The 24,933-nt window shown below is 30.2% G+C and overlaps 3 protein-coding genes across 5 annotated transcripts; all 3 read left to right on the top strand.

Annotated features, from left to right (window-relative positions):
* The first annotated feature begins 966 nt into the window (after window positions 1-966).
* On the top strand, window positions 967-4,389 carry LOC113377154 (RNA-binding protein spenito-like). 2 transcript variants are annotated; one of them, XM_026617371.1, is made up of 3 exons: window positions 967-1,072; window positions 1,167-3,516; window positions 3,759-4,376. In XM_026617371.1, the coding sequence occupies exon 2, from the start codon at window positions 1,236-1,238 to the stop codon at window positions 3,498-3,500; it is 2,265 nt and encodes a 754-aa protein (XP_026473156.1). In that variant the 5' UTR covers window positions 967-1,072; window positions 1,167-1,235; the 3' UTR covers window positions 3,501-3,516; window positions 3,759-4,376. The 2 variants fall into 2 exon arrangements, with proteins under 2 accessions (XP_026473156.1, XP_026473155.1); XM_026617370.1 differs by having other exon boundaries at window positions 1,167-4,389.
* Window positions 4,390-8,865: 4,476 nt separating this feature from the next.
* On the top strand, window positions 8,866-13,082 carry LOC113377157 (BTB/POZ domain-containing protein 6-B-like). The gene is made up of 5 exons (XM_026617379.1): window positions 8,866-9,189; window positions 9,265-9,420; window positions 9,487-9,745; window positions 11,328-11,544; window positions 12,070-13,082. The coding sequence occupies exons 1-5, from the start codon at window positions 9,024-9,026 to the stop codon at window positions 12,910-12,912; spliced, it is 1,641 nt and encodes a 546-aa protein (XP_026473164.1). The 5' UTR covers window positions 8,866-9,023; the 3' UTR covers window positions 12,913-13,082.
* Window positions 13,083-20,156: 7,074 nt separating this feature from the next.
* Window positions 20,157-24,444, top strand: LOC113377156 (RNA polymerase II-associated factor 1 homolog). Of its 2 annotated transcripts, XM_026617377.1 has the most exons (9): window positions 20,157-20,408; window positions 20,529-20,946; window positions 21,018-21,265; window positions 21,333-21,629; window positions 21,714-21,873; window positions 22,131-22,645; window positions 22,884-22,973; window positions 23,463-23,617; window positions 24,430-24,444. In XM_026617377.1, the coding sequence occupies exons 1-8, from the start codon at window positions 20,347-20,349 to the stop codon at window positions 23,587-23,589; spliced, it is 1,917 nt and encodes a 638-aa protein (XP_026473162.1). In that variant the 5' UTR covers window positions 20,157-20,346; the 3' UTR covers window positions 23,590-23,617; window positions 24,430-24,444. The 2 variants fall into 2 exon arrangements, with proteins under 2 accessions (XP_026473162.1, XP_026473161.1); XM_026617376.1 differs by lacking the exon at window positions 24,430-24,444 and having other exon boundaries at window positions 23,463-23,656.
* The last annotated feature ends 489 nt before the right edge of the window (window positions 24,445-24,933 follow it).

Here is a 24,933-nt window from a genome sequence, read left to right as displayed (position 1 = left end):
GGACAAAGAGATAACTGTTGAGAAATATTGTGTCATCCAGACATGTTGCTATTTTGTCAACAGCAAGCTCATAATATTTTGTACTGATAAAATATATGTACTATTATTGTTTTAAAAAATGTAATTATATTAGATATTAAATAATAATAATAATATAGATCCAAGCAATATCTTTATTAAACAAAATTCATGAATATAATACAGTATTAAATAATGCAAATAATATGCATTTCTGTTCCGAAGAATGGTTCAGCTTTTCATAAACCTATCTATATAATATTTCAGATAAATTCTCAGTGTTTATAATACTATACATTCGCTTTTCTCTCTGCCTTGTTTACTATCTATTTACAATATAATTACGATTTATTTTCATCAATCTTTTAAAGTTCGTCTTGTTCTTTCAATGATGTTCAATATGGACCTGATTCAGTTTACGATTAATCTAATTGCGAGTGAGTACCTCAGTGATTTACGCACCTGATTTTGTGAAGTAAGTGACTATTATGCTTTTAAACTTGTTTATGTATACTTATATCCAATTCAACCGCAAAATATAATTATACACTTATATATTCAAACTTTGTTATTCTTATGAAAATGTTGTATTGCTCTAATTATTTTAAAATCTTCTCTCACTCTCTTTCGCTCTATTTCCATAATTATCAGAATAAATCGTATATTTTCTTTGTATTTCAAGAAATTTTAGAATTCACGCAAAACCTATTTTATATATTTTTGTTCATTTTAGGATACCAAAATGTATTGCCATGTGGCGCAAGATTTGCAATGTATATGAATTGGAAATTGAGAAGAAAAGATGTATTTTACTTATTAAAAAAATTCAATCAGATACTAATTTTAGCGTTAACGGCTTTTAACGGCTCGATAACGGATTTTGAATATTTTACATCCGTTATTCAAACTGCTTTTTATGAACGTGGCAATGCTGCTGCTACTACGCGTCAAGAAGACGGAAGTTCGCCATTACAATAAATATCTTAATAACTGAGAAGTTCATAGGATGAGTGCTTTCTGAAAATTAATTGTTAATAATTATTGGAGATACACGGTGAGATTTTGTGATTAAATGTGCCATAAAGTTTAAATTAGTGATAAGTGTATAGTTGTGATGTTTTTCGTAACTTCTGTTTTTTAAATAACAGTGACGCTGAGGTCCCGGGTTTGGATACCGCCATTGCTCTTGTCGCATAAGTACAATAAAATCATTTTTAATGATTGGAGTATCGAGAGGAGAAAGAGACCGCCTAACCGTTAAAATTCATAACATGAAAAGGAGTGGATCTAGAGATTCACCTCCTCCGCGCACAAAAAGATCCAGAAGCAGTATGGGCAGATACGAAGATAGTTCTGATGAAAGGATTACACCAGAGCGTATTCGTCGGAGGGCAAGATCGCCCAGTTTAAGGACTAGATATATTTCCCCTCACAGGGAAGAGTACATGCGATCACGGGATATTCCTGAGAGATCTTATTCGTATAAAGTACTTTGTGTAAGTGCTCTGCACCCAAAAGCCAGCGATGAAGTAATAAAAGATACACTTTACAGAGAGTATAAAAAATTTGGTGATTTAAGTATTCGAATATCTCATGATCTAGATGAGAGGGTAGCCTATGTGTGTTTCAGAACTGCAGAGGATGCTCGAGAAGCAAAGCATAGTAAACCACGTATAATTTTATATGACAAAGTTGCTTTAGTAGAACCTGTTTATGAAAGCAACCGAGCTGAAACCTATCGAAGCCGACCTCGATCATTCACTCCAGAATATGAAAGAACATATTATGCACGATCACCAGAACGTCGCAGACCTATTGAACACTATGAACGAAATTATGGACCTCCCCCTACGAGCATTGCTCATAGGGAGTTTCGTCCTATTGCACACCATGAATATCTTCCTCGTGGACCTCCCATGCATCATGGACCTCCACACATGCATCCAGGTCCACCGCACCACTATGTTCCTCGTCATCTCATTCATGGTGGTCCCAGGCCTCACACCCCATTTGAAAAACCAGAAAATAAAAAAGATAAGTTTCCAAATTATTTGCATCATGTTCAACCAGAAGATGATCCATTGGCCACCAGAACGTTGTTTGCAGGTAATTTGGAAATAAACATATCAGATGAAGAATTACGTCGTATTTTTAGTAGGTATGGTATTGTTGAAGACATTGATATTAAAAGACCTCCACCAGGCACTGGGAATGCATTTGCTTTTGTAAGGTATCAAACATTAGATATGGCACACCGTGCCAAAGTTGAACTGTCAGGTCAATACATAGGAAAATTTCAGTGCAAAATAGGTTATGGTAAAGCTACACCGACCACTAGAATATGGGTGGGCGGTCTAGGGCCATGGACTTCTGTTCCACAGTTAGAGAGGGAATTTGATAGATTTGGTGCTATAAAGAAAATTGAATATGTTAAGGGGGACAATAATGCTTACATTTTGTATGATTCTATAGATGCAGCACAGGCTGCTGTTAAAGAAATGAGAGGTTTTCCTTTAGGTGGGCCTGATCGTAGATTAAGGCTAGATTTTGCTGATGTTACGCCTGGTGGTCCATTTCGCCCTAAGCATGCATATCCAGTTGCAGAAGATAGTGTTGAGTTTAGGCGAGTACCAGAATATGAAAGTTACGAAGGGTGGGAAGAAGGTAGTTTCTATTCTGGTCCTCCTAGAAGTTATAGAGGCCGTGGTGGACCTTGGCGTGGTACTAGAGGTGCGTACAGGGGAGGATATCATGGTGAAGGCTATAGAGAAGAGGATTATGTCAGTAGACGTCTGCCTCCTGAGTTGGACTATGAAACTTCTCGCTGCATTAGGAGATCAGGTTCTCGGGAGCCTGGAGTTGATAGATCTCGATCCCGTTCACCTAGGCATAGATCACCTGAAAGTGATTCAGATACGTCAACTCGACGAGGTTGTGTTGGTAGTGGCATGTTAGCTTCTGCCAGAACTTTACCGGAAGTTGCGCGCAAATCTACAACAACCTGGCATGGTGCACTTATATTAAAAAATTCTCTGTTTCCTGCTAAGTTTCATTTGACTGATGGTGATAATGATATTGTGGAAGGACTCATGAAAGACGAAGATGGCAAGCATCATCTGAGAATAACTCAAAGATTGAGACTAGATCAACCAAAACTTGAAGATGTTCAAAAACGGATTGCAACATCTAGTTCACATGCGATATTTTTAGGTCTTGCTGGATCTACTGGTTCAATTTCAAATGATGATACTAGTGTGCAAACTAGGCCACTAAGAAATCTTGTTTCATATCTCAAGCAGAAAGAAGCTGCAGGCGTAATATCTTTATTAAATAAAGAAACAGAAGCAACTGGAGTGCTTTACTCTTTCCCGCCTTGTGAATTTTCGACAGAATTGCTAAAGCGAACATGTCACAACATCACAGAGGAGGGGCTTAAAGAAGACCATTTGGTTATTGTAGTTGTCAGAGGTGGAACAGCCTAATCCATATTGGTTTTTGGTATGATACTGTAATTTTACTATTTTTATATAATTTTTGTAGGGCTTTGAATGAATCATTCAAATATTTAATTTTACAATTTCTAATTTAAAGAGCTTTTACATATTCCAAGTTATTTATAGGAATATTATGATAGAATTCTTGTATTATCACTTGCAAATTGAAGGTAAATTAATATTTAAGTTTTACTTTGACTATAAAATATAATAGTCCATAAATATAATATTAAGGTACTTTATAAGAAATTTTAGATTTATTGCACATGATCGCAATGGAAGAAGCAGCATTGATTTCATTTAAACACGTTGCAAGAAAACTGATGTGAAATGTGATTAGTATTGAGTGAAGTATTTGACAACAAATTATTATACAATTCAGCATTTATTTCAGATTTTGATTTTAATTTTCAATTCAATTACTTTTCAAAACGTTAAAATGAAATTGATAAAAAAAAAAATTGCTGTAATTTTACAAGTGAATTTGTAATTGTGAGATTTTCCATTCATAATGTGTACTAGATCTTTAGTGGTGACGTGGAAAGTGTATGATAGGTTCATTTCATGTAATTAGTAATTAGTTATACATAATATTTGTGTCGTGTTAATATCAGTGTCAGGGTGGTTTGTGTAAAAGAAAATTTAATTTAACAGAATTTAACATTGAAGTTAAATTAAATTATCTTTTTTTTTGTTGAAAACCTTGTGCAATTAAGTGAACAAATCATCAAATAATTGTGGTTTTGTGACAAATAGAATGTTAGTTCTTAAAGACAAAAGTTGTTTTTGTGTAACTTTATATCCCAAAGACCTCGCGTTTTCAATAATTGTGTGTCGTTATCTAAATAACTTACGCTTGTGATTATAAATTAAAAAATGAACAATTTAGAATTTTTTCCTTAGTAATTTATTACCACGATATTTAAAACAATTATATTTATTTTGAATTGTGTAAAAAATATTTTTGTGCAGTGTTAATTGCAATAAATTTATGTGCTTTCAAATATAATCTTTGCTTTAGTAAGTCGTTATGAAAGTTTTGTAGAATTTTTGGTTTGCAGTTATATTGATAATTTTTTTACAACAAAAGACACAGTTTCATTTATATTAAGTTATTTGCCTTTGTTGGAAATGCACAGATCAGTAGAAACGGATGAAATTGCTGAGGCACAATATTCTAATTGACGGACGCATTAATTGAATATCCACTGCACAATCATAAAATATATTACTCTAAATTATTTAAAATGACATCTGTATGTTAAATATGATGAAGATCCGACTTCAAAAGTGCTTGATTTGAGAAAATGTACTTATTTTTTCTTGAATGTCAATAGTATTTTGATCCATCCTGCAAAGATGCCTTTCTCAACATCACATAATTGGCAGTGGTGCAAAATAATGTAAGTATAAATTCAAATACAATTTAATTAATAAATTTTGATACCATGTAATTTTTTCGACTGGAAAAATAAAGTGTTTGCTCAGATTCATGTAAAGATAACAGGTATTCAAATGGACTACACAATACACAAGTTTTATTTGTTGAATCTGCGGAGTTAAAATAGAAAATATTGCAAATATGTCATTCGTTGTCAAAATTATTTAAAAATTAATAGAGAATATGAAAATTATCTCGACGTCATAATTAACTGCTATATATATATATATATATATATATATATATATATATATATATATATATAAGCGAGAGGTTTTTTTCAGATGGTGAAATATGATAAAATTGTTCTTGGGCATCCATCCAGTAATTAAAAACAGTTTTATTGAAAGAAAATGTTTTTATTCAGAAAACATACGTTTCGGGTCTTGATTTGACCCATCTTCAGTGAAGGAGGTCTTGATATGTAGGTTTGCAAAAAATCTTGAGGAAATTTGTTGAGTCTTGAAACTTGTAGAATATATGAAAAGCAATGTCTTGAGAATGACAAAAAAATCTTCAATATTTTATGTTGAAATTGTCCAATTTTTCAGCCCTTGGATTATATAAAGGGAGGTTTTTTTTTCAGAAGGTGAAATAATATGATAAAATTGTTCTTGGGCATCCATCCAGTAACATAATCAAAACATTATGTTGAAATTGTCCAATTTTTTATCAAAATGAAAATGATGATAAATTCTGTTTTGTCAGTAACTTTTTCTTAAAACTTTCTAATTTTTTAACTGTTTTACTATTTTGTTATATAATCTACTCATTTATTTTTATCATTTTTTTGTTTATGTTGTCATATTTCTGTACATTTTTTTCACAATTTTATTCATTTTATATAAAAAATCTACCATCTTCTGCTTTTCTTAAACATATCGTTTGCTAAAATCATGTTTCTTGACAGATGTCTTAAAGATGGAACGTACCTAGTTCCGAAACGTCGATAGTAAATAAATAAAAAAATGTTTTTTTTATTACTTTTTGGATTCTTTGTTCGAAGCTCTACAAAATATTTACAAATCCAAGGCTCTACCATCATTGAGGATTTTTGGTTCGACGTTGAAACATATTGAATTGAATAAAACAGCCAATGCCAATTCGACGCATTGGCCGTTTTAGTCAATTCAATAATATATATATTTGTTTGTAACTATATCTGCTGATTATTGCTATATTTACTTATCTATCACTCTTTTGTATATAATACAGCATATTAGCAGTTTAATTAAATCGAATCGCTAAATATATCTCATTTCTGCCCCTTTATGTTAAAAAGGGAAGCCTCGGAAATACGTATATGGCTTAAATGTGCTTTATGCTGAACTATTTAATATTTAAATATTCATCCAATGATGTAAAGTTATCCTAAGTGCTTTGAAAAAATATTGCAAAATGTCTGGTTATAAAATTTGTTTAAAATTGTTCACATAATTGTTTACGTAACTTATGATGCAAATTTGTATTATTTGAAACATTATAGCAGATAAAGAATACATAAACATTTGAATATGCAAACAAATCATATACTAGCCGCAATATACATTTTTGCCTTAAGGGAACTTGCATGAAGTTACTGATGACAAATTTTATCAAAAAGAATTAGAATTAGCTGTTTAGATAAAATGTTCAACGGTTTATATCGAAAATAAAAATTTAGCTTTCGTTAAAAACTATTTTCAATTATGTTGTTTAACACATCTCATTTTATCCTTTTTTTATTTGTTTAACACATCTCATCCCATTTTTTTTTCAACTATTAATTACGAAGAAACGGCCCTTTACTTTACTTTCCAATTTTATCCTATTCACACTCATTTGTTTTTCTTATATTTTTATTGTTGAAAACTTTTCTGTTATTTTATTATGAATATATTATTTTATTCAAAAAATGAATGTGGAATATACGTATTTTTAAAACGTAGAAAATAAACATCGTTTCGAGAAACGTTGTTTTTATTTATATTTTTTATTGTAATTTGTAACAAATCTTCATACTTCTATGTATTACAATGTTATCTTCGGTGTTTGTTATATATTCATGTTGAGCCTTAAGAAGCATTTTTAGTGTGCATATATTCTTTCTTTTATTTGTTTGTTATGAACTCTTTCAGTGATAATTAATAAAGGGATATGTAAGCTTCTAAAATATATTTTTGGCATTGAATTTCGAAAAAAAATAGTCTAAAAGAATATATAGGAAATTGCATTTATATGTAGAGTTCAATTGTTTTTTTATCAATTTATCGTATCTTATATGTTTATCATGTGCATAATCGAATAAATCATTTTTTTTTTAAATCATTCTAAATTAAAATATATCTGCCCCTCTTCAAATATTTACAATTTTTTGTATTATATAACTGTTATGTATATAACTAAATAATAATAAAAATTAGTTAAAAATTTAAAGTTAAAAATAATGCTTCAAATAAAAAAATAATCTTTGCATAAAGTAAATTCGACTGCTATACTCTATGTGAAATTTACTTTTTAGGAAGTGGCTGTATTTCTTTTCACACCTTTTTTTAATATTCAGCAGTATTTCAGGTGAGTTCTAAATTTACAGTTATTAAAAAAAAATCAATCTTGTTCGTACCACTTATATTTGTACGGCGCATAATTGTGATATTTCTTTTAATACATAATACTACTGCTTCGTATATTTTGCTTTGTATATTTTGTGTTGTACTGATAATTATGAATTCGCAATAAAATACATTTTGTTTTAAATTCGTGTAGAAGTTTTATTTATTATATAATTAATATAGTAATGATACAGATATTCAATTCAGTTATATTTAATATATAAGTCGTAATCAGAAGCAAGGTGGAGGTGGTTGTTGATCCAATGTATATCACATAGATTTTATTTGAGTATGTCACATTAAAAGATAGGTCTAGAATCTAGATTGTAGGAAAACTGGTTGTTACAGTTGCGTAAGCATGAATAATTATATGCAACGAATAAAAAAGTGCTGTCCATAGATAAATAATTAATTATTATTAATACGTTAATATGACGTTAATCTTAGATTTAATAACGCTGCATCATATTGTGGTGAGTGCGCATAACTAATATGAATGGGGAACTTAATAATCTCTTGCATATTTTATTTAGTGTTGCTATCAAATTTCTGAGAAAAACGTATCGTTAAAATGCCGTTAAACTTTGGTTTAACTTCACTACACCATCATTTGGTGAGTGCGCATTATATGATGTGTTACAATCGCAAATTCAATATTCTGCAGCATATTTGATTTGGAATCTATGCCTAATATTATGCGGCTACCTTTTAGTTTACAGGGAAAATGTCATATACGTGAATAAAACCTTTATGCTTATTTATCTAGGAATAAAACGTCCATAGATAAGAGAGTTGCTGTCAAACGACTGAGAAAAACGTATCGTTAAAATGCCGTTAAACTTTGGTTTAACTTCACTACACCATCATGTGGTGAGTGCGCATAACTAATATATGATGTGTTACAATCGCAAACTCATGGCAAACTCAATATTCTATAGCATATTTGATTTGGAATCTATGCCTAATATAATGCGGCTACCTTTTAGTTTACAGTGAAAATGTCATACACGTAAATAAAACCTTTATGCTTATTTATCTAGGAATAAAACGTCTATAGATAAGAGAGTTGCTGTCAAACGACTGAGAAAAACGTATCGTTAATATGCCGTTAAACTTTGGTTTAATATCACTACACCATCTTGTGGTGAGCGCGCATAACCAATATATGATCTGTTACAAGCTCGAACTTAATAATCTATAGCCAACTATAGAATCTATGTCCAATATAATGCTGCAGCGGCGGCAGCTCCCTGGGTTTACACTCAAAATGCCAAAGATGGCTGCCATTTAAGTTGTCAAAATTGGTTGCAGTTGTACAATCTTTGATCAACAATATTTCATATATTTTAAGAATGAATATTGTGTAATTGCATTGAATTGGTTGTCATTGCAGCATATTGAATGTAGTTCTTTTTAATCGATTATACACCATCTTTCTAAGGAATTTTGTGATTTTATTCTATATGCCATAAATTTAAAATGAAAGATGGCGAAACAAGCGTGGTTAATAAGCAAGTGAAAGAAAATTCTATTGACGTTCTGTGTTACAATATAGCTATGTCTAATTTTTATTCAAAAGTTCTACCCAAACATCAAAAAAGATTGCCAGATATGTCTTTCCCCCAAACAAATACGTGGATGAATGGTAAATCGCAAGACATGCATTATGAATTATTTTAATTATTATGTGCTGCTCGACTGTAGATATATTATTTTTTAGCTGAAAGTTTATATAATGGGCCTTTGTTATCAATATCCACATCTCAAGTGTCTCAAAAGGAAAGTGACACTGTGACACAACCTTGCACTGCCCCGTCTAGTCCACTAACATCGCCTGGTGTTCGAAACAACACTGTGTTCACATTACCATCACCTGGTAAATACAGTTTTATGCTAAAATACATCTCATCATAGTTTTACTAAGAAGTGTTTTGTATGTCAGGTACGGAAGATCCAAATTGGCAAGCATCAAAATCTACAGTGCGTGAACGCAATGCTGCAATGTTCAACAATGAACTTATTTCTGACATCACATTCCTTGTTGGAACTCCAGAACATAATAGAAGAATTCCAGCACATAAATATGTACTAGCAACAGGAAGCTCTGTATTTTATGCAATGTTTTATGGTGGCTTAGCTGAACATCAAGCAGAAATTGAAGTTCCAGATGTGGAACCTGTAGCATTTTTAACTTTACTAAGGTATTCACATTTATATTTATTTGTATGTATATTATTAATATTTGAACATGCTTTCATACATTAAACCTTTAAAATTGTAAACAAATATGCATTCATAATGTATCAGTGTTAAAAGCATGTCATTATTTTTAAAATATTTTTACCTAATAAAAAAAATGTACTTGTGTGATGACTTCAACTTGACTTGAAATGTGCTGGGACAATTTGTATTTTGAGATTAGCTCACATAGTTCTAATTTGATTCAAATTCTATTATGCTATATTTTATGATCAGTGCCAGAAATTATTAAAGGTGATAAAAAACTCTAGTCATAAAATAATTGATAATGCTGTATATCAACTATATAGTTAATTTTATCAGTATTAAATGCAAGTGCAAGAAATAATTACTAGATTTTAACTACTGGTATTAAAATTTGATTGGTATTTGATAAAGTAAAATGATTTTAGAAATAACACAAAAAATAATTTTCTGTTAATAATATCACTATTACTAATAAGTAATGTTATTGCAAATTTATAAAACATAAATTGCAAACTATTGTAACTGTTTGCAATTATATAGCTTGATTACTGATTAACATTCATGGATTAAAAACAAGTTTGAGTAGTGTTAAACAAAAAAATACATATAAAACTTATAATTTTGCTAATTCAAATTGTTGGTACATAGATTCAAACTATATAAGTTATATAAAATACCTACCTTTTGAATTTCAAAATATTATGCAAAACTTTTACTTGAAAATAACTGTTTGTTTAAGGTATAGGAAAATAAGTTCCAAAATTAAAATAATTTAGATGATTCAATTTAAATAATTTTATATGCATATGCCCAATAATTATTTCTGGTGACCACATGGCCATTTTTCACATTTTTTACTTTGTATCTTTGTATCTCAAAATATTTATATGTGACATGTAAATATTTATATGTATTATATCATGTGATACGTTCTCTCTGAACCTAAAACAAAATTTGTTACCAAACATACATACATAATATATGCTCTCCCAAACATGTCTCCTATTCATTTTTTCCTATTCATTTATAAAAAAATGATTTTTTACAGATCAGATAATTTAAGACGTGAAAAAGAATTTATATTCGTGTTTATGTATATGGTAAATGAAAAAAGAAAGTTATGCTAGTTATGTAAATAGATTTCTATTATGTTCTGTATGTTCAATGTTTAATGTTTATATATGTTCTTAAATTTGTTGCATAATTAGTATGGTTTGTTAATGTATATTGTTATGCTGTAAATAAGATATTTTTTTAAAATAATTTTAATAGATTCATATGTTATGAATCACAATTTGACTCTACCTCAGTCGTAAAAAAAAAGCATAAAAAAGTATGTAAATTTAATATCAAATCATAAAATAAGAAACAACATTTCTAACTCATTTTCACAATATCATGAATGGACAGGAAAAACAATAATTATAATAATAATAAGAATTTATAAGAATAATAATTTGGGGCCATTTTTTATTATTAAAATTTATTTGGCTGAATACTTAAATAACATATGTGATAAGGATATAAATAATAATAATTGGATTGTGTTTGTTTCAGATATTTATATTGTGATGAAATTCAGTTAGAAGCTGATACTGTACTCTCAACTTTATATGTTGCAAAGAAATACATAGTTCCACATTTGGCAAAGGCTTGTGTAAGCTATTTAGAAACAAGTTTAACTGCTAAAAATGCGTGTTTATTACTGAGTCAATCTCGACTATTTGAAGAACCTGATCTCATGGAAAGATGCTGGGAAGTTATAGATGCCCAGGTGAGTCTGATGTGTGTTAGTATTTTAATATTAAATACTATACTTTATGATGTGTTTATTTGCTGTGAATGAAATGATAGATTTGTGTAGTTTTTGCAACAATACAATACTGTACTATTTGTTATTATTACATAGTTTTAGCAGCGGATTAATAATTGGTTTGCTCTTAACTTTTTTTTTTATTAGATGATTGAACAAAATACACATACTATTTGTTAATTGTGAAATAATTCAATAATTAAGTCATTTGTTGGTATAATAATGTTTATTTCTAGTAATCAATATTGAATGAATATATAGTTACCAAATATTTATTTACTGTGTAAACATATAGTAATAAATATTTGATAATAAAATTTGAAACATTTAAATCAATATTATATATATCTATTTATATATATATATATATATATATATATATATATATATTAAAATTAAGAACATATAATTTTCAATTATTTATTCTATTAGTTTGGTTTGAAATTATTTGCTAATCCTTTTATTGATTATTTGACTGTTTTTTAGGCAGAAGAAGCTTTAAAATCTGATGGATTTGTTGATATTGATAGTTCTACATTAGAATCTGTGTTATCTAGAGAGACTTTAAATTGTAAGGAAATGAATTTATTTGAAGCGGCATTGAATTGGGCGAAAGCTGAATGCTTGAGAAGAGATCTGGAACCTTCTCCTCAGAATAAACGTTCTATGCTGGGACAGAACTTATATCTAATTAGGCTTCCTACTGTAACATTAGATGAATTTGCTAATAGGGCAGCACAATATGGTGTACTCACACCTCAAGAAACTATCGATCTTTTCTTATATTTTACAGCTACGATAAAACCTACTCTTCACTATCCAGTTAAACCGAGAACTGGGTTAGAACCTCAATTTTGTCATCGATTTCAATCTTGTGCTTATAGAAGCAACCAATGGCGTTATCGTGGTAGATGCGATTCAATACAATTTTCTGTTGACAAAAGAATTTTTGTAGTTGGTTTTGGATTATATGGATCATCAAACGGAGCAGCGGAATATAATGTGAAAATTGAATTGAAGCGTCTAGGTAGAGTATTATCAGAAAATGATACATCATTTTACTCTGACGGCTCTAGTAATACATTTCAAGTGTATTTTGAAAATCCTATACAAATTGATCCTGAATGCTACTATACTGCATCTGCTATTTTAGAAGGTAGTGAATTAAGTTATTTTGGACAGGAAGGTCTATCTGAAGTAAGTACGAAATCAGTGACTTTTCAGTTTCAATGCTCTTCAGAAAGTACAAATGGAACAGGTGTTCAAGGGGGTCAAATTCCTGAATTAATATATTATGGACCATCATTGAGTTTGAGTGAAATTGATTAGGTATATTTATTTTTTAAACTATACTAAGACTAATCGATTTTGTCTCAAATTTTATAATTTGTATTCAAGTATTAATTATGTATGTTATATTTTGTTGGAAAAGATGCAACATTCAGGTAGCATTTATTATTATTATGTGATATTTGTTGATATTTATTACAAGTAGTATACCGAACATATTTTGTATTGCTATGTGCATATATATATATATATATATATATATATATATATATGTATGTGTGTGTGTGTGCGTGTGTGTGTATTTGCATTTACATTTAATAATTTGTGTTGTAATCAAAATTATAAATCCAAATGCAAACAAAAATGCTTTTGAAAATACCTCATTTATTTTCGATCTTTTGGAACTATGTTATTTCCATTTTTTTAAGTGAACAGAGTATATTAAGCAATAACAACAAAATTTAATTTTTAACAATGAAAATGTATTAAGAAAATTATGAATTAATAATTATATATAACTAAAAATGCTCTAAAAGTTGTGTGAGACATAAAATTAAGGAGCAATGATTATTTACCTGAAAATCTGATTAAAAATCACATAAAAATAAAACTATTATTGTTCATTATTGTATTGTGGGTTTTCCAATTTATTTTTTTGGTGCCGAAGATGAATCTGAAGCCAAAATTAGGGGTGAAACTGCAAAAAACGGAGAAAATAAAATAACAGACAAAATCTTTTATATAATGATATTTCTTTATGAAAATTAAGTTCTTATAATTTCTGTTGATTCCTGGCACTATTCTCCTTAAATGATCTGCGCTACGCATTTTGCGACGTTTTTTATCGCTGTTGAGTAGTATTTAGCCGTAATTTGCAAAAATATGTTTGCAGATTTCCTAGGAGTAATGGGGTGTTAATACATTTGCATATTACTGCTGGATGCTGCAAAAAGAAACTCAACAGCTTTCAAAAAAGCATTGCAGAAGTCTGTTGCACAGATCATTTTAAGCCATTTAAGGGCCAGGAAACGACAGGAATGATAAAATTTTGATTATCTCACAAACATGTCATTTGATCGGAGATATTGTCATTTTTTAAATTTTTCAAATTTGCAGCTGGACTCTTAATTTTGATTTTAGATTTGTTTTCAGCGGAAAAAATACTTTGGAAAATATGTCACACTGCAGTTCTGCATTATTAACTTACTAATAGCGCCACGGATTTTTTTTTTATCAAACTTGCTGGGTAAATAATTGTTCTTTCTATCATGTTAACATTATAAGTCAATTTTTTAGTTTTAACTATCTCTATTACTTACTATATTTTTTTTCTTACTTTCATTTTTTCATTATCATTAAGTACTGTGTACTTGAAAAAAAAAACTTTACAATGAAACATAATATTACTAAATCGATGAAGTTAAATAATGTATTTCCAAAACAATTTAGATTTATTGTTCCGAGTACAACACAAATATTTATATATATGTCGCCTACAAATCATTTTATTATTCTCAAGATACAGTTGATATGATCTATACATAAATTATATATCTTTCATCTCTGTATCATAGTATTTCCGGAATTGTAGAATGCATGTATTAAAAATAAAATTTATATAATTAAGTTACTAATAATATGATTGTTAACATACTGTAATTACCTATTTCATTATGGTAACTTCTATACTAATATATATAAGGTATTAAGGTTTTATTATTGTTATAGTATTTTTGTATATTCAAATAATTTGTAATATGTTTGTAGGTAAATATGTTTGTTTTTTATAAATTTATACCAAGTATTATGATTGTTGATTATTTTATCAGTTACCATTGCATGTTTAAAAATATTTCATGTGCAGTTGATTGCATTAAAACCATAAAATATATTTATATGATATAAAACTGATATTACAGTAGTCTGTTAACCAATGCATTGCTCTGATTATGAATTAAAATTGATTTAATAATAAATTAATAATTACTTAATGCTTTAAGTTTTACTTATGTCGATAGACAGCAATGATGTTACTTGAAAATATATTAAATATGTGCATTTAAGAATGTCTTACAAAACTTTCTAAGAATAGAGATCGATTCTGCCTTTAAAAGAGGGACTTGGTTTCAATAGAAGACTGCAAATATAATATACATATTGATGTGTGAAGACATTGCATCATGCAATAATTCAGATATCTATATTAGCATAAAAAAGATATCAATGATAGATGAACTTTTAAATGTGATCAATATCACATTACAAATTATATGAAATGTAAAAATTATAGCCAAATATAAATACCGAACTAAAATATGTAAATGGAATTCAAATAATAAATTGATGGATTGAAGAAATGAGCTGCATTAACTGTACACACATCATCATTATGTACAGGCTAGATTTATTTTAAACTTATCAACTTGCATTATACTTTTATTTTGTGCTTGATAACAATATATCAAGCACTAATGAACACAGTAGAACAAGTATGAATTTTTTAGTATCTACATCATTCATTTAGTTTTCTCTCATGCATTAAGATTTTTCTATAAATAAATGACCTCCATACAAATAGTTATATTTGCAATGTGTTGCCATAAATTGAAATATTATGTATATTTTACTAGAAATATACATAAAATTATTTAAGACATATTAGTTTATGTTGTACTTGAGATATTAGTCCTGTAGTCCACAAAAGCAGTACGAAGAAAAACTGTATTAAATTCAGTATAGACAACTTAAATTTTGTAGTTAAGACTAAAGTTTAAAAGCCATTCGATGTAACTCGATAAGAACCTAGCGTTTATCAATTCGACGGTCGGCCGAGCCATTTCTTTGTGATTAGCAAAAAAATGTAAAATTTTCGTTCTCGTTTTACCTCACAATTTTTGAGAGATTTTAAACATTCATATACTATTTGAAAGATTGGGAATCGCGTTAATTAGTTTTTGTAAAAAATCGGCTGAGCCGTTATTTCGTAATCAAATGATGAAAAATTATTCTGACGATTTTCGTGGAACATTGTATAGTGATACATTTTGTAGTCTTAAATAACATACTAAAATATTATATGCCAACTATAAGCGGTTGAGTTATAAAAATCCATGAATTTCGGCGCAAGGTTGAGCGATTCTAATCAGAAGCTATGTTGAAGCATGCACGTTTTGTGGTGTTTCGTAGGTAAGCACTGATTACCGTTGACGTCCACACTTGAATAAGATATAGTTTCAGAACACGATTTAGGTAAAATCAAATGTGTTAAACAAGTTTAATTAATTTATACAATTACAAATATTAAGTATATTTGAAAGACTTGAATTGGAAATCGTATTGATTATTTTTAGTGAAAAGGAAAATGTTAATTTCGAAGTAGACAATTGAATATTTTATCTAAATACCTGAATCTGAATTTTTATTGATAAAGTTGATTATGTATTCGTATCGGAAAGTTCATGCTATATATGGTTCATGCGACTTGTCTTAAGACAAAGTGCTCAGTTTTGTAATTATATTTAAGACTTAATAAAACGAGGTGTTAACTTGAAGTGAAAAAATAAGGATTTGCTAAAATTTATTCAGACTTATTCAAAAAATTGAATTAACAATGAGTTGATTTACGTATATTATATGCATAATATAATATAATATATGAAGAATATGTGTAAACTTTCCGTAGCGTAAGTCATCGTAATCGTTCAAAAATTAAAATCGAAAATTTTTACATAAATTTACGTTTCAAAGGTTTCTGAACAATTTGGCATACCTCAGGAAAAATCGATGTGTGTGTGAAACGATTTGAATAATTAAAAAGCATTGGAATTTTACTTATGAGGGTTATGTTTTGCAGTTTTTGGGAAAGGTTGGTCTAACCGTTTTGTTTATTTATCTATGTGCCCAGCCGTTTCCGAAATACAAAGCCAAAGAGTGCAGAAAATGGAATTTAAGTTTTTGAGAAAACAGCATCCGACTTGAATGATTCAAAAAACATTAATTCGTAATGATTAGAAGACGTTTTTGGCAAAGACTGGTCCAGCCGTTTCGGAGATAAGAATCCGAAATTTATCCGATTCGAATGATTCAGAATATATTCTATTATGCTTGTGAAGAAACTATTAGTTTTTGAAGAAGGTACATTTTTTTATTTTCAATTTTTCTTAATATCATCAAAAATGATTCAGATTTTAATTTTGATTCTAACTAAAATTCTAAAGCTCATTTATATAAGTACTTGAAATAAACAATTTTAACTTTGCAATTTACTTTCATTTCAATCATTAAAATAATTATTTATATATAACGAAATGAAAAAACTGGACAGTTGTAAATATAGTAGTAAATAAAAAAAAAATTTGTTGATTTCCTTTTCATGTAACGAGTATATAAAATGAGGTCGTCCAATTTATGAACTCTTATATTCTGTCTTTAAAATACGAATAACGAAAGTTATTGTATTTATAATAATAATCAATTTGAAAACGTCTAAAATTCTTCGAATATTTCATTGCGGTACCGAAAGTTTCAGCAATTTGCCTTAAGGAACGCTTGCTTCCAGACCCTAGACAATATTAAGGTGCTCCACACCTAACGAACGAATATGAACGAACATAATGAATAAAGGTGCACCACACCTAACAAACGAACACGAACGAACATGATGAATAATATGCGCAGATTAAAAATTTCTAACAAAAGCGACCCACGCGCATGTCAAAATCCATGTTCGTTCGTGCTCGTTCGCTATGCCGCGTCTCCACTGTTACGAATCCGTGCGGCGAATGGTGCGTCACGAACAAATTTGCGCAGCGGAGTGATACTGTGCGAACGCACGAATTCCCTTTAAATTTGTCCACTGCGCATGTCCATAGCGCACTTTTTTCTTCTTTTTTTGTTTGAAAATGGGAGGGGGGGTTATTTTTAGAATTACGTACCCTGCCGAACATGGTCGAAGCGACACGAAAATTTCAATAGCTTGCGTTCGCGGCGCTCGCTCCCGCCGCGAGCAACCCGACGCATCGGGCTGCCGAGAATACCCGAATATCTAACTATTAGTATAGGAAATACATCGGTAATTAAGTTATAGATATGTTGAAATATATGTATATCCAACTAAAATATATTTTGGTAGACTTTATTTATCATATTTCAGAGTTAATTTTATATCATCATGATATTATCATGTATATATATATATATATATATATATATATATATATACTCTTACTACTTATATGACGTATCATATATTTATTATTCAAAATAAATTAAATGTTTCAAAAAAAAATGGTAATATTGTATTATTTGCAATTACGCTAAATATCATTTAAAATCTTATTAATATGCAGACTGAATTTTTGCTCAAAGTCTTTTCTGACAAGTATTTATATTTAGAACAGAAGTAATAATTTTTATTCAAAACTGATAATTGTTGGTCAGCCTGCCTCTGTATTCGTATACGTTATTTCTTTGAACTTGTACGTAAACGTTGATCTGTGCTACGGTATAAGTTCAATTGTACAGTGAAGGCATTAAGATATTTCATCGAATCCTCAATTTTGAAAATGAATATGCGTAGAGAAGATGTTATACTTCTTTACACTTCTTATAATTGAACTGTATCAAGAAAAAAAATATTATGGAATCCTAAAAATTTCAAATGTATCAAATTGCTCGCAGTGTGCGTCGCGCACAAGAGCCAACGCATGCGTGCGTCGCGAACAGGATTCGCCGCACGGATTCGTGCAGTGGGGACGCAGCACTAGATGTGGCGCACCTTAATATGCGCAGATTAAAAATAGCTAAAGGTGCGCCCACACCTAGCGAACGAGCACGAACGAACATGGATTTTGACATGCGCGTGGGTCACTTTTGTTAGAAATTTTTAATCTGCGCATATCATTCACCATGTTCGTTCATTAGGTGTGGATGCACCTTAACAAAAGCGACCCACGCGCATGTCAAAATCCATGTTCGTTCGTGCTCGTTCGCTAGGTGTGGATGCACCTTTAGAATACCCCGTGTTCAGACCTCAATATCGATTTCCGTTTTATTCCGAGTTTATCGAGTTTATCGTTGCGTTGCCAAAGGCACAGAGTAGAGGAGGAAAGGCATAGATAAAAGAATAAATAAAGGTAAGCATAGAAGAGGAGAAGCATATATAAAAGAAGAGGAGAGGTAAGCGGACGAGCAGGAGCAGGCGATCAGACCCATAGATAAAAGAAGAGTGCGCTTATTTATACTTTAAGGTGCGTCCACACCTAACGAACGAACACGAACGAACATAAACGAACGTACCAGAACAAACGGCAACAGCATAGTGTGGACGCCACGACGATCACGAACGAACATAAACAAACATGGCGAGCAATGTTCCGCAACTTGTCGGTACATCAAAGGAAATTGTTCGTTCATGTTTGAACTCGTATGTGCAGTGTGGACGTCTCAACGAACGCAAACGAACATTTTTGTTTTAATAATTTAATAATAATTTTAATAATTTAATAATATTTACTTTTAATTATTGTGTACAGTTTGAAAATTTTGAATAAATTATGGAATGGTCAAATGACGTAATTTTATCATTCATAAATGAAATAGAAAAGTTTCCTGTAATATGGGAGACTAAAGACCCTTTTTATAAAATTATTAGAAAAAAAACGATCCTTGGGAAAGTGTAGGCAAAACGTTTGGGATGTCAGAAGCTGCAGTAAAGAAGAAATTGCAATCTTTACAAGTAAATATTAAACTTGTTATCATACATAGACATTCAACATATATGTTGAGGATGAGAGTTTGAAAATTGAGTATAGTTAGCTCAAGCCTGGAATGTTCAGCTTGCTCCGCATATAAATGCTGAGGAAAGAAAACGACTCAAAATATAAATAGTAAATACAAAAACTGAGTAATTTATTAGTAGTATTAGTAGTATTAGTAAAAGTTGAATAATTTATTTACAGTATATTTACAAAATATACACGAACAAAAATCACACAAAAACCAGTGAAAATGCCGTATGATTAAAGCTTACATCCATATCAATAATAAAACTGACGTTTCACGGAACATCTACGAACAACGAAAATTCAAGCGCTCACTGCTTTTAAGCGCTTGTTCAAGTTCGTTTGGAATTTTTCGCGTTCGTTCGTGTTCCTGTTCTTTCTTCTTTGTATTTTCTTGTTCGACATGTTCGTTCGTGTTCGTTCGTTAGGTGTGGACGGCACCTTTATCTGTCTATGGCCGCTCGCCTTGTGTTTGTGTGTCTAATTGTCTATGGAGCATGGGTCTCTGTCAACTTCATGAGTGAGAATGCCGGTTGATTTGTTGTGTCGTGTTCTGTGTCAACGCATCGGAAGTTGTGTCATTATGAATTTATAAATATATTGCTAATTATAAGTTATCTCGAAATAAGTGTTATTGAAATAAATAGTACAAATTATTTTGAGGATAATAAGTTGTGAGAATCTAAATGATATGGCACCTACAGTTCAACCGGAGGCCGGAGCTGAAAAACGGAATTGTGCTGGGGAAAGAAGGTTATTGAACATTTTAGTAGTATCTATGATTTAGTTTAAAGTCCTTCATTTAAAACATATAATGCAAACTAATTTCGCATAAATATTCATTCACAATATCAGTTATTCTTAATGTTACAGGTCCGATTTAGCTTGCCGCGTGAAATATTGCAATACGCTACCTGACATTCCATTCGATTTAAAGTTCATCACCTATCCTTTTGAACAAACTCGATTTATCAATTATAATCCTACATCATTGGAACGTAATTATCGATATGATGTTTTAACTGAGCACGATTTAGGAGTAACAATTGACCTAATTAATAAAGATACATATCAAATTGTGCCGTACGCTCAATTAGATCCTGCAGATGAAAAATTGCTTGAAGAGGATATTTTAACTCCGCAAGATTCTCAAAGATCTAAGTTTCATAAAAAGAGTGTATCATGGCTACGACGATCAGAGTACATATCCACCGAACAAACAAGATTTCAGCCACAATCTATGGAAAAGGTTGAAGCAAAAGTTGGTTATAATGTCAAAAAGAATTTCAGAGTAAGTTTTGTTAAAATGAGTATTATTTAAAATATTTGCTTTGATTCTTATTTTTTTTTTCTACATTATAGGAAGAAACATTATATATGGATCACGCAAGTCAAATCAAGGCTATAGAAAAAACTTTTGCTGATTCAAAACTACCTGTAGAAAAACATTACAGCAAACCTTCAGTCGTTCCTGTTGAAATTTTACCTGTTTATCCTGATCATAAATCATGGAAATATCCTTGCGCTCAAGTTATATTTGATTCAGATCCTGCACCAGTTGGTAAACAAGTTCCTGCACAAATCGAAGAAATGTCACAAGCTATGATACGGTCATTATCAACAAAAAGCTTTCTTTTAATTTCATATTTCCATGTATATATATTTATTTATATTTAGAGGTGTCATGGATGAGAGTGGTGAACAATTTGTGGCATATTTCTTACCAATGGAGAAAACGCTAGAAAAACGTCTTAATGATATTGCAAATAATGTGCTGTATACAGACGATGTTGAGTACGAATATAAAATGGCTCGTGAATATAACTGGAATGTTAAAAGCAAAGCGTCCAAGGGTTATGAGGAAAATTATTTCCTTGTTGTGAGACAGGATGGTGTATATTATAATGAATTAGAAACTAGAGTTCGTCTCACAAAAAGAAGACAAAAGGCTGGATCACAACCAAACAATACTAGGTAATCGGATATTATAAACAACACTAATATTAAACATACATATTAAAATTCACATTACTACAATAAATTATTGAATTTTTTTAGATTGGTTGTCAAGCATAGACCTCTTGAATCAAAGGAACATCGTGTCCAACGTTATCGCGAACGTCAATTGGAACCACCTCGAGAAGATGATGAGGAAGATGAGGAAGAGGATGATGATGAGCTTGATGCAAACAATGAAAATGAAGACCAGCAATCACAGGTATATTATATATACATATTATATATATATATATATATATATATATATACATATATTTATACAATTCTTGATTAAAAACAAATGTAGATATTAAGAAATTTATTCAAAATCACACCATGAATATGAATTGAATGTTATTGTTTTATAATCATTCATATCAATTTACGCATTCTTTCCAAAACAATATATATCCTTGCATGCTGTCAACAATATTCTGTTTTAACAACACAATAAAATCACCTCTATTTTTCATATAGGAAAGTATTACAAAACAGGGTGAGAATGATGAAGACGAAATGAATGCAGATCAGAATCACAAAACTCAGAATGGGGTTCAAGATGACGAATCTCCTGGCTCAAATCGTAGCCATAGCAGAAGTCGGAGTAAAAGCAATAGCAGAGCTGGAAGTGGAAGCAGGAGTAGAAGTAGAAGTGGGAGCAGAAACAGGAGTAGAAGTGGGAGTAGAAGTAGAAGTAGGAGCAGAAGTAGAAGTGGTAGCAGGAGTAAAAGTAAAAGCAGGAGTAGAAGTAAAAGCGGTAGTCGAAGTAAAAGCCCAAGTAGAAGCAGAAGTAGAAGCAAGAGTAGAAGTAGAAGCCGTAGTAGAAGTAAGAGTCGAAGCAAGAGCAGAAGTAGAAGCAAAAGCCCAAGCAAAAGCAAGAGCCGAAGCAGGAGCAAGAGCAAGAGCCCAAGCAGAAGCAAGAGTCGAAGCAGAAGTAGGAGCCAAAGCAGAAGCAGAAGTAGAAGTAGAAGCAGTAGCAAAAGTGGAGCTAGGTAGTTTTCTCAAGCATTATTCTTTGAAGTGGTGTAAATAAGGAACATATAATTATTCAGATAGCTTTAATAATTTATTGAACATTTTCCTTAAATTTTAATTTATTTATCTGTTATGAAATTGTGCTTATAACATTAATCATACAAACTTTTACTGCAATGATTTATGAGCTAAATATTGAAATAAAAACCGTAATTGCTGATAATTGATTTGAAAAATTACCATTTATATTGTTAGAAGCGGAAGAAGCAGAAGCAAGAGTAGTAATGCGAGCAGTAGGAGTGGTAGCAGAAGTAAAAGTAGATCCAAAAGCAAGAGTTCTTCCAGGTATTTTATCATAAATGATATTAAGATATTTTATGGATAGTATATCTACTATAAAATGTTATAACAAATTTTGCTATGTTAACATTTTCATTGAACTAAAAGCCTTAATTTGCAGTATGCAATTTCTTTCATATTGCATAAAAAACATCCTTCTGAAAAATATCTTTTGAAATGATTTTTTTTTCAATATCTAAAATATTGCCTTAGTATTAGTTTTTCCAGTTTTTTTTTTTTGTTTCTTTTATATCGGGGATGACTACTTTATTTTTTTTTGCTTTATATATTTATATGCTTTTCAAGCATTTTTGAATTTGACTAGTTTTATAAAATGTTTGTTTCTACATTTTGATATAATGTGTATAAAAATTGAACTTGTAAGTTTAAGCCTAATTTTATTACTTATTTAGATTTTGTGACAAGAAGAATTACAAATGCGTGATTTTTAAAATACACAAAAAATTTCACCGATTTTGTTATGCTTTATTTCAGATCGCGTTCCCGATCACGTTCCGCATCGGCTCAGAGACGATCTTCTGCTGCAAGTTCACGTTCAGGGTCTGAATCTGAAAAAAGTCACTCTGACAGTGATTCAAAATCTGATTCAGGATCGGATTAATAATATGTACAATTTTAACAATTACGCAGTATGTATGAATATATCATGCATACTTAAATTTTTCTGTATGCAAGTAATTATATATATATATATATATATATATATATATATATATATATAAATACAACAGTAATCTGAATGTGTATATACATGTGTAAATTTTTTTTTTTTTTATTATAAACTAATAAACAATGAAGTGTTAGAAGCAGTTATTCTTCGTAGGGAATTTTGTGTATTTATGTGCAGTAATTCATCACATCAATAAAGCAATAGGGAAAAAATGACATTACATATTTAAATTAAAATCATGTTATTTCAATTCATAACATGGATATTTAAGTCATTGTCACATGGATCAAAAGGTCAACAATTTGTATTTTGTTTCCATAATTCACTTCTGGTTAAGAACATTTATTTATATTTTTGTGGTCATTTATCACTTTGACATTTTTTATATGAGTTTACTCATTCTAAAATGAACTTGAACTGTTACAGAAATGTGCTTGTTTGAATTAATGTTTAGTGTCTAGTACAATATTGATGATTCGTAACTAAATAATTATATTTACCTGTAAGTATTAACATTTAATTTTGAACACCACGATGCATCCTTATGGGAAAGTTAAAACTTTTTTTTTTAATCCTTTTCCTACGAGAGTTCCACAGGAGTGTCGATCAGTAGCTATTGAACGGATCAATCATAATAACATATTTTAAGATTTTTCGATCATCATCAATAAAAATGAACCCATTTAAAAGTTAAATGTAACACTACTAAAGATCTAAAAATTGCAATAAAAATTTAAATTCTCAATAGTTCTCATATTGATAAATTTGTAGCAAAGGTTGACACACATATCATCTGTCGTCCATAGACAACTTCCGTATACACAGGTAATTGAGTGGATGTCGACCGTGGACGACGCTCTTAGCGAAAGGGCTAATTAACTGCGAATCGGCGGAGCCGTAGCAACACATTTTGCATTTAAGCTGGTATAATACAAGAAATAATTTAAAAAATGGGTATACTCGTATAATACGATTAATAATTTTTTTTTGTATGGGACAATAGACACTTTTCAGAAGAAGCCAAAAGCAAAAAAATGCAGTTATCACGGAATGATCTGTATTACTTTGCACGCCGTTAAGTTTTTGCCCAATATTTTTACTTGATTATTCGAAAATGAAATCAAGCAGCCAAACGTCCTGGCGAAAAATGGAGAAAATAAGATAGACTGACAAATATATAAGTTCTGCAAAGTGTGAAAAAAGAACTCATGGTTCTCGGTACTATGTTGAAAAAGGAATTGAACTTACTTTGTAAGGTTGTTGAAGGATTGAGGA

This window comes from Ctenocephalides felis, unplaced genomic scaffold (assembly GCF_003426905.1).
Source record: "Ctenocephalides felis isolate EL2017-DRISC unplaced genomic scaffold, ASM342690v1 CF-g0.4_SCAFFOLD_01886, whole genome shotgun sequence".
Classification (NCBI taxonomy): Eukaryota; Metazoa; Arthropoda; class Insecta; order Siphonaptera; family Pulicidae; genus Ctenocephalides; species Ctenocephalides felis.
This window is presented reverse-complemented; position numbering and strand designations above follow the sequence as displayed.

Coding starts and splice junctions, on each gene's coding strand:
- LOC113377154 (XM_026617370.1), top strand. CDS start 1,236: ATGATTGGAGTATCGAGAGGAGAAAGAGACCGCCTAACCGTTAAAATT.
- LOC113377157 (XM_026617379.1), top strand. CDS start 9,024: ATGAAAGATGGCGAAACAAGCGTGGTTAATAAGCAAGTGAAAGAAAAT. Junction 9,746..11,327: donor GCATTTTTAACTTTACTAAG/GTATTCACATTT, acceptor TGTTTGTTTCAG/ATATTTATATTGTGATGAAA. Junction 11,545..12,069: donor GGGAAGTTATAGATGCCCAG/GTGAGTCTGATG, acceptor ACTGTTTTTTAG/GCAGAAGAAGCTTTAAAATC.
- LOC113377156 (XM_026617377.1), top strand. CDS start 20,347: ATGGCACCTACAGTTCAACCGGAGGCCGGAGCTGAAAAACGGAATTGT. Junction 21,874..22,130: donor ATGAAGACCAGCAATCACAG/GTATATTATATA, acceptor TTTTTCATATAG/GAAAGTATTACAAAACAGGG. Junction 22,974..23,462: donor AAAAGCAAGAGTTCTTCCAG/GTATTTTATCAT, acceptor GCTTTATTTCAG/ATCGCGTTCCCGATCACGTT.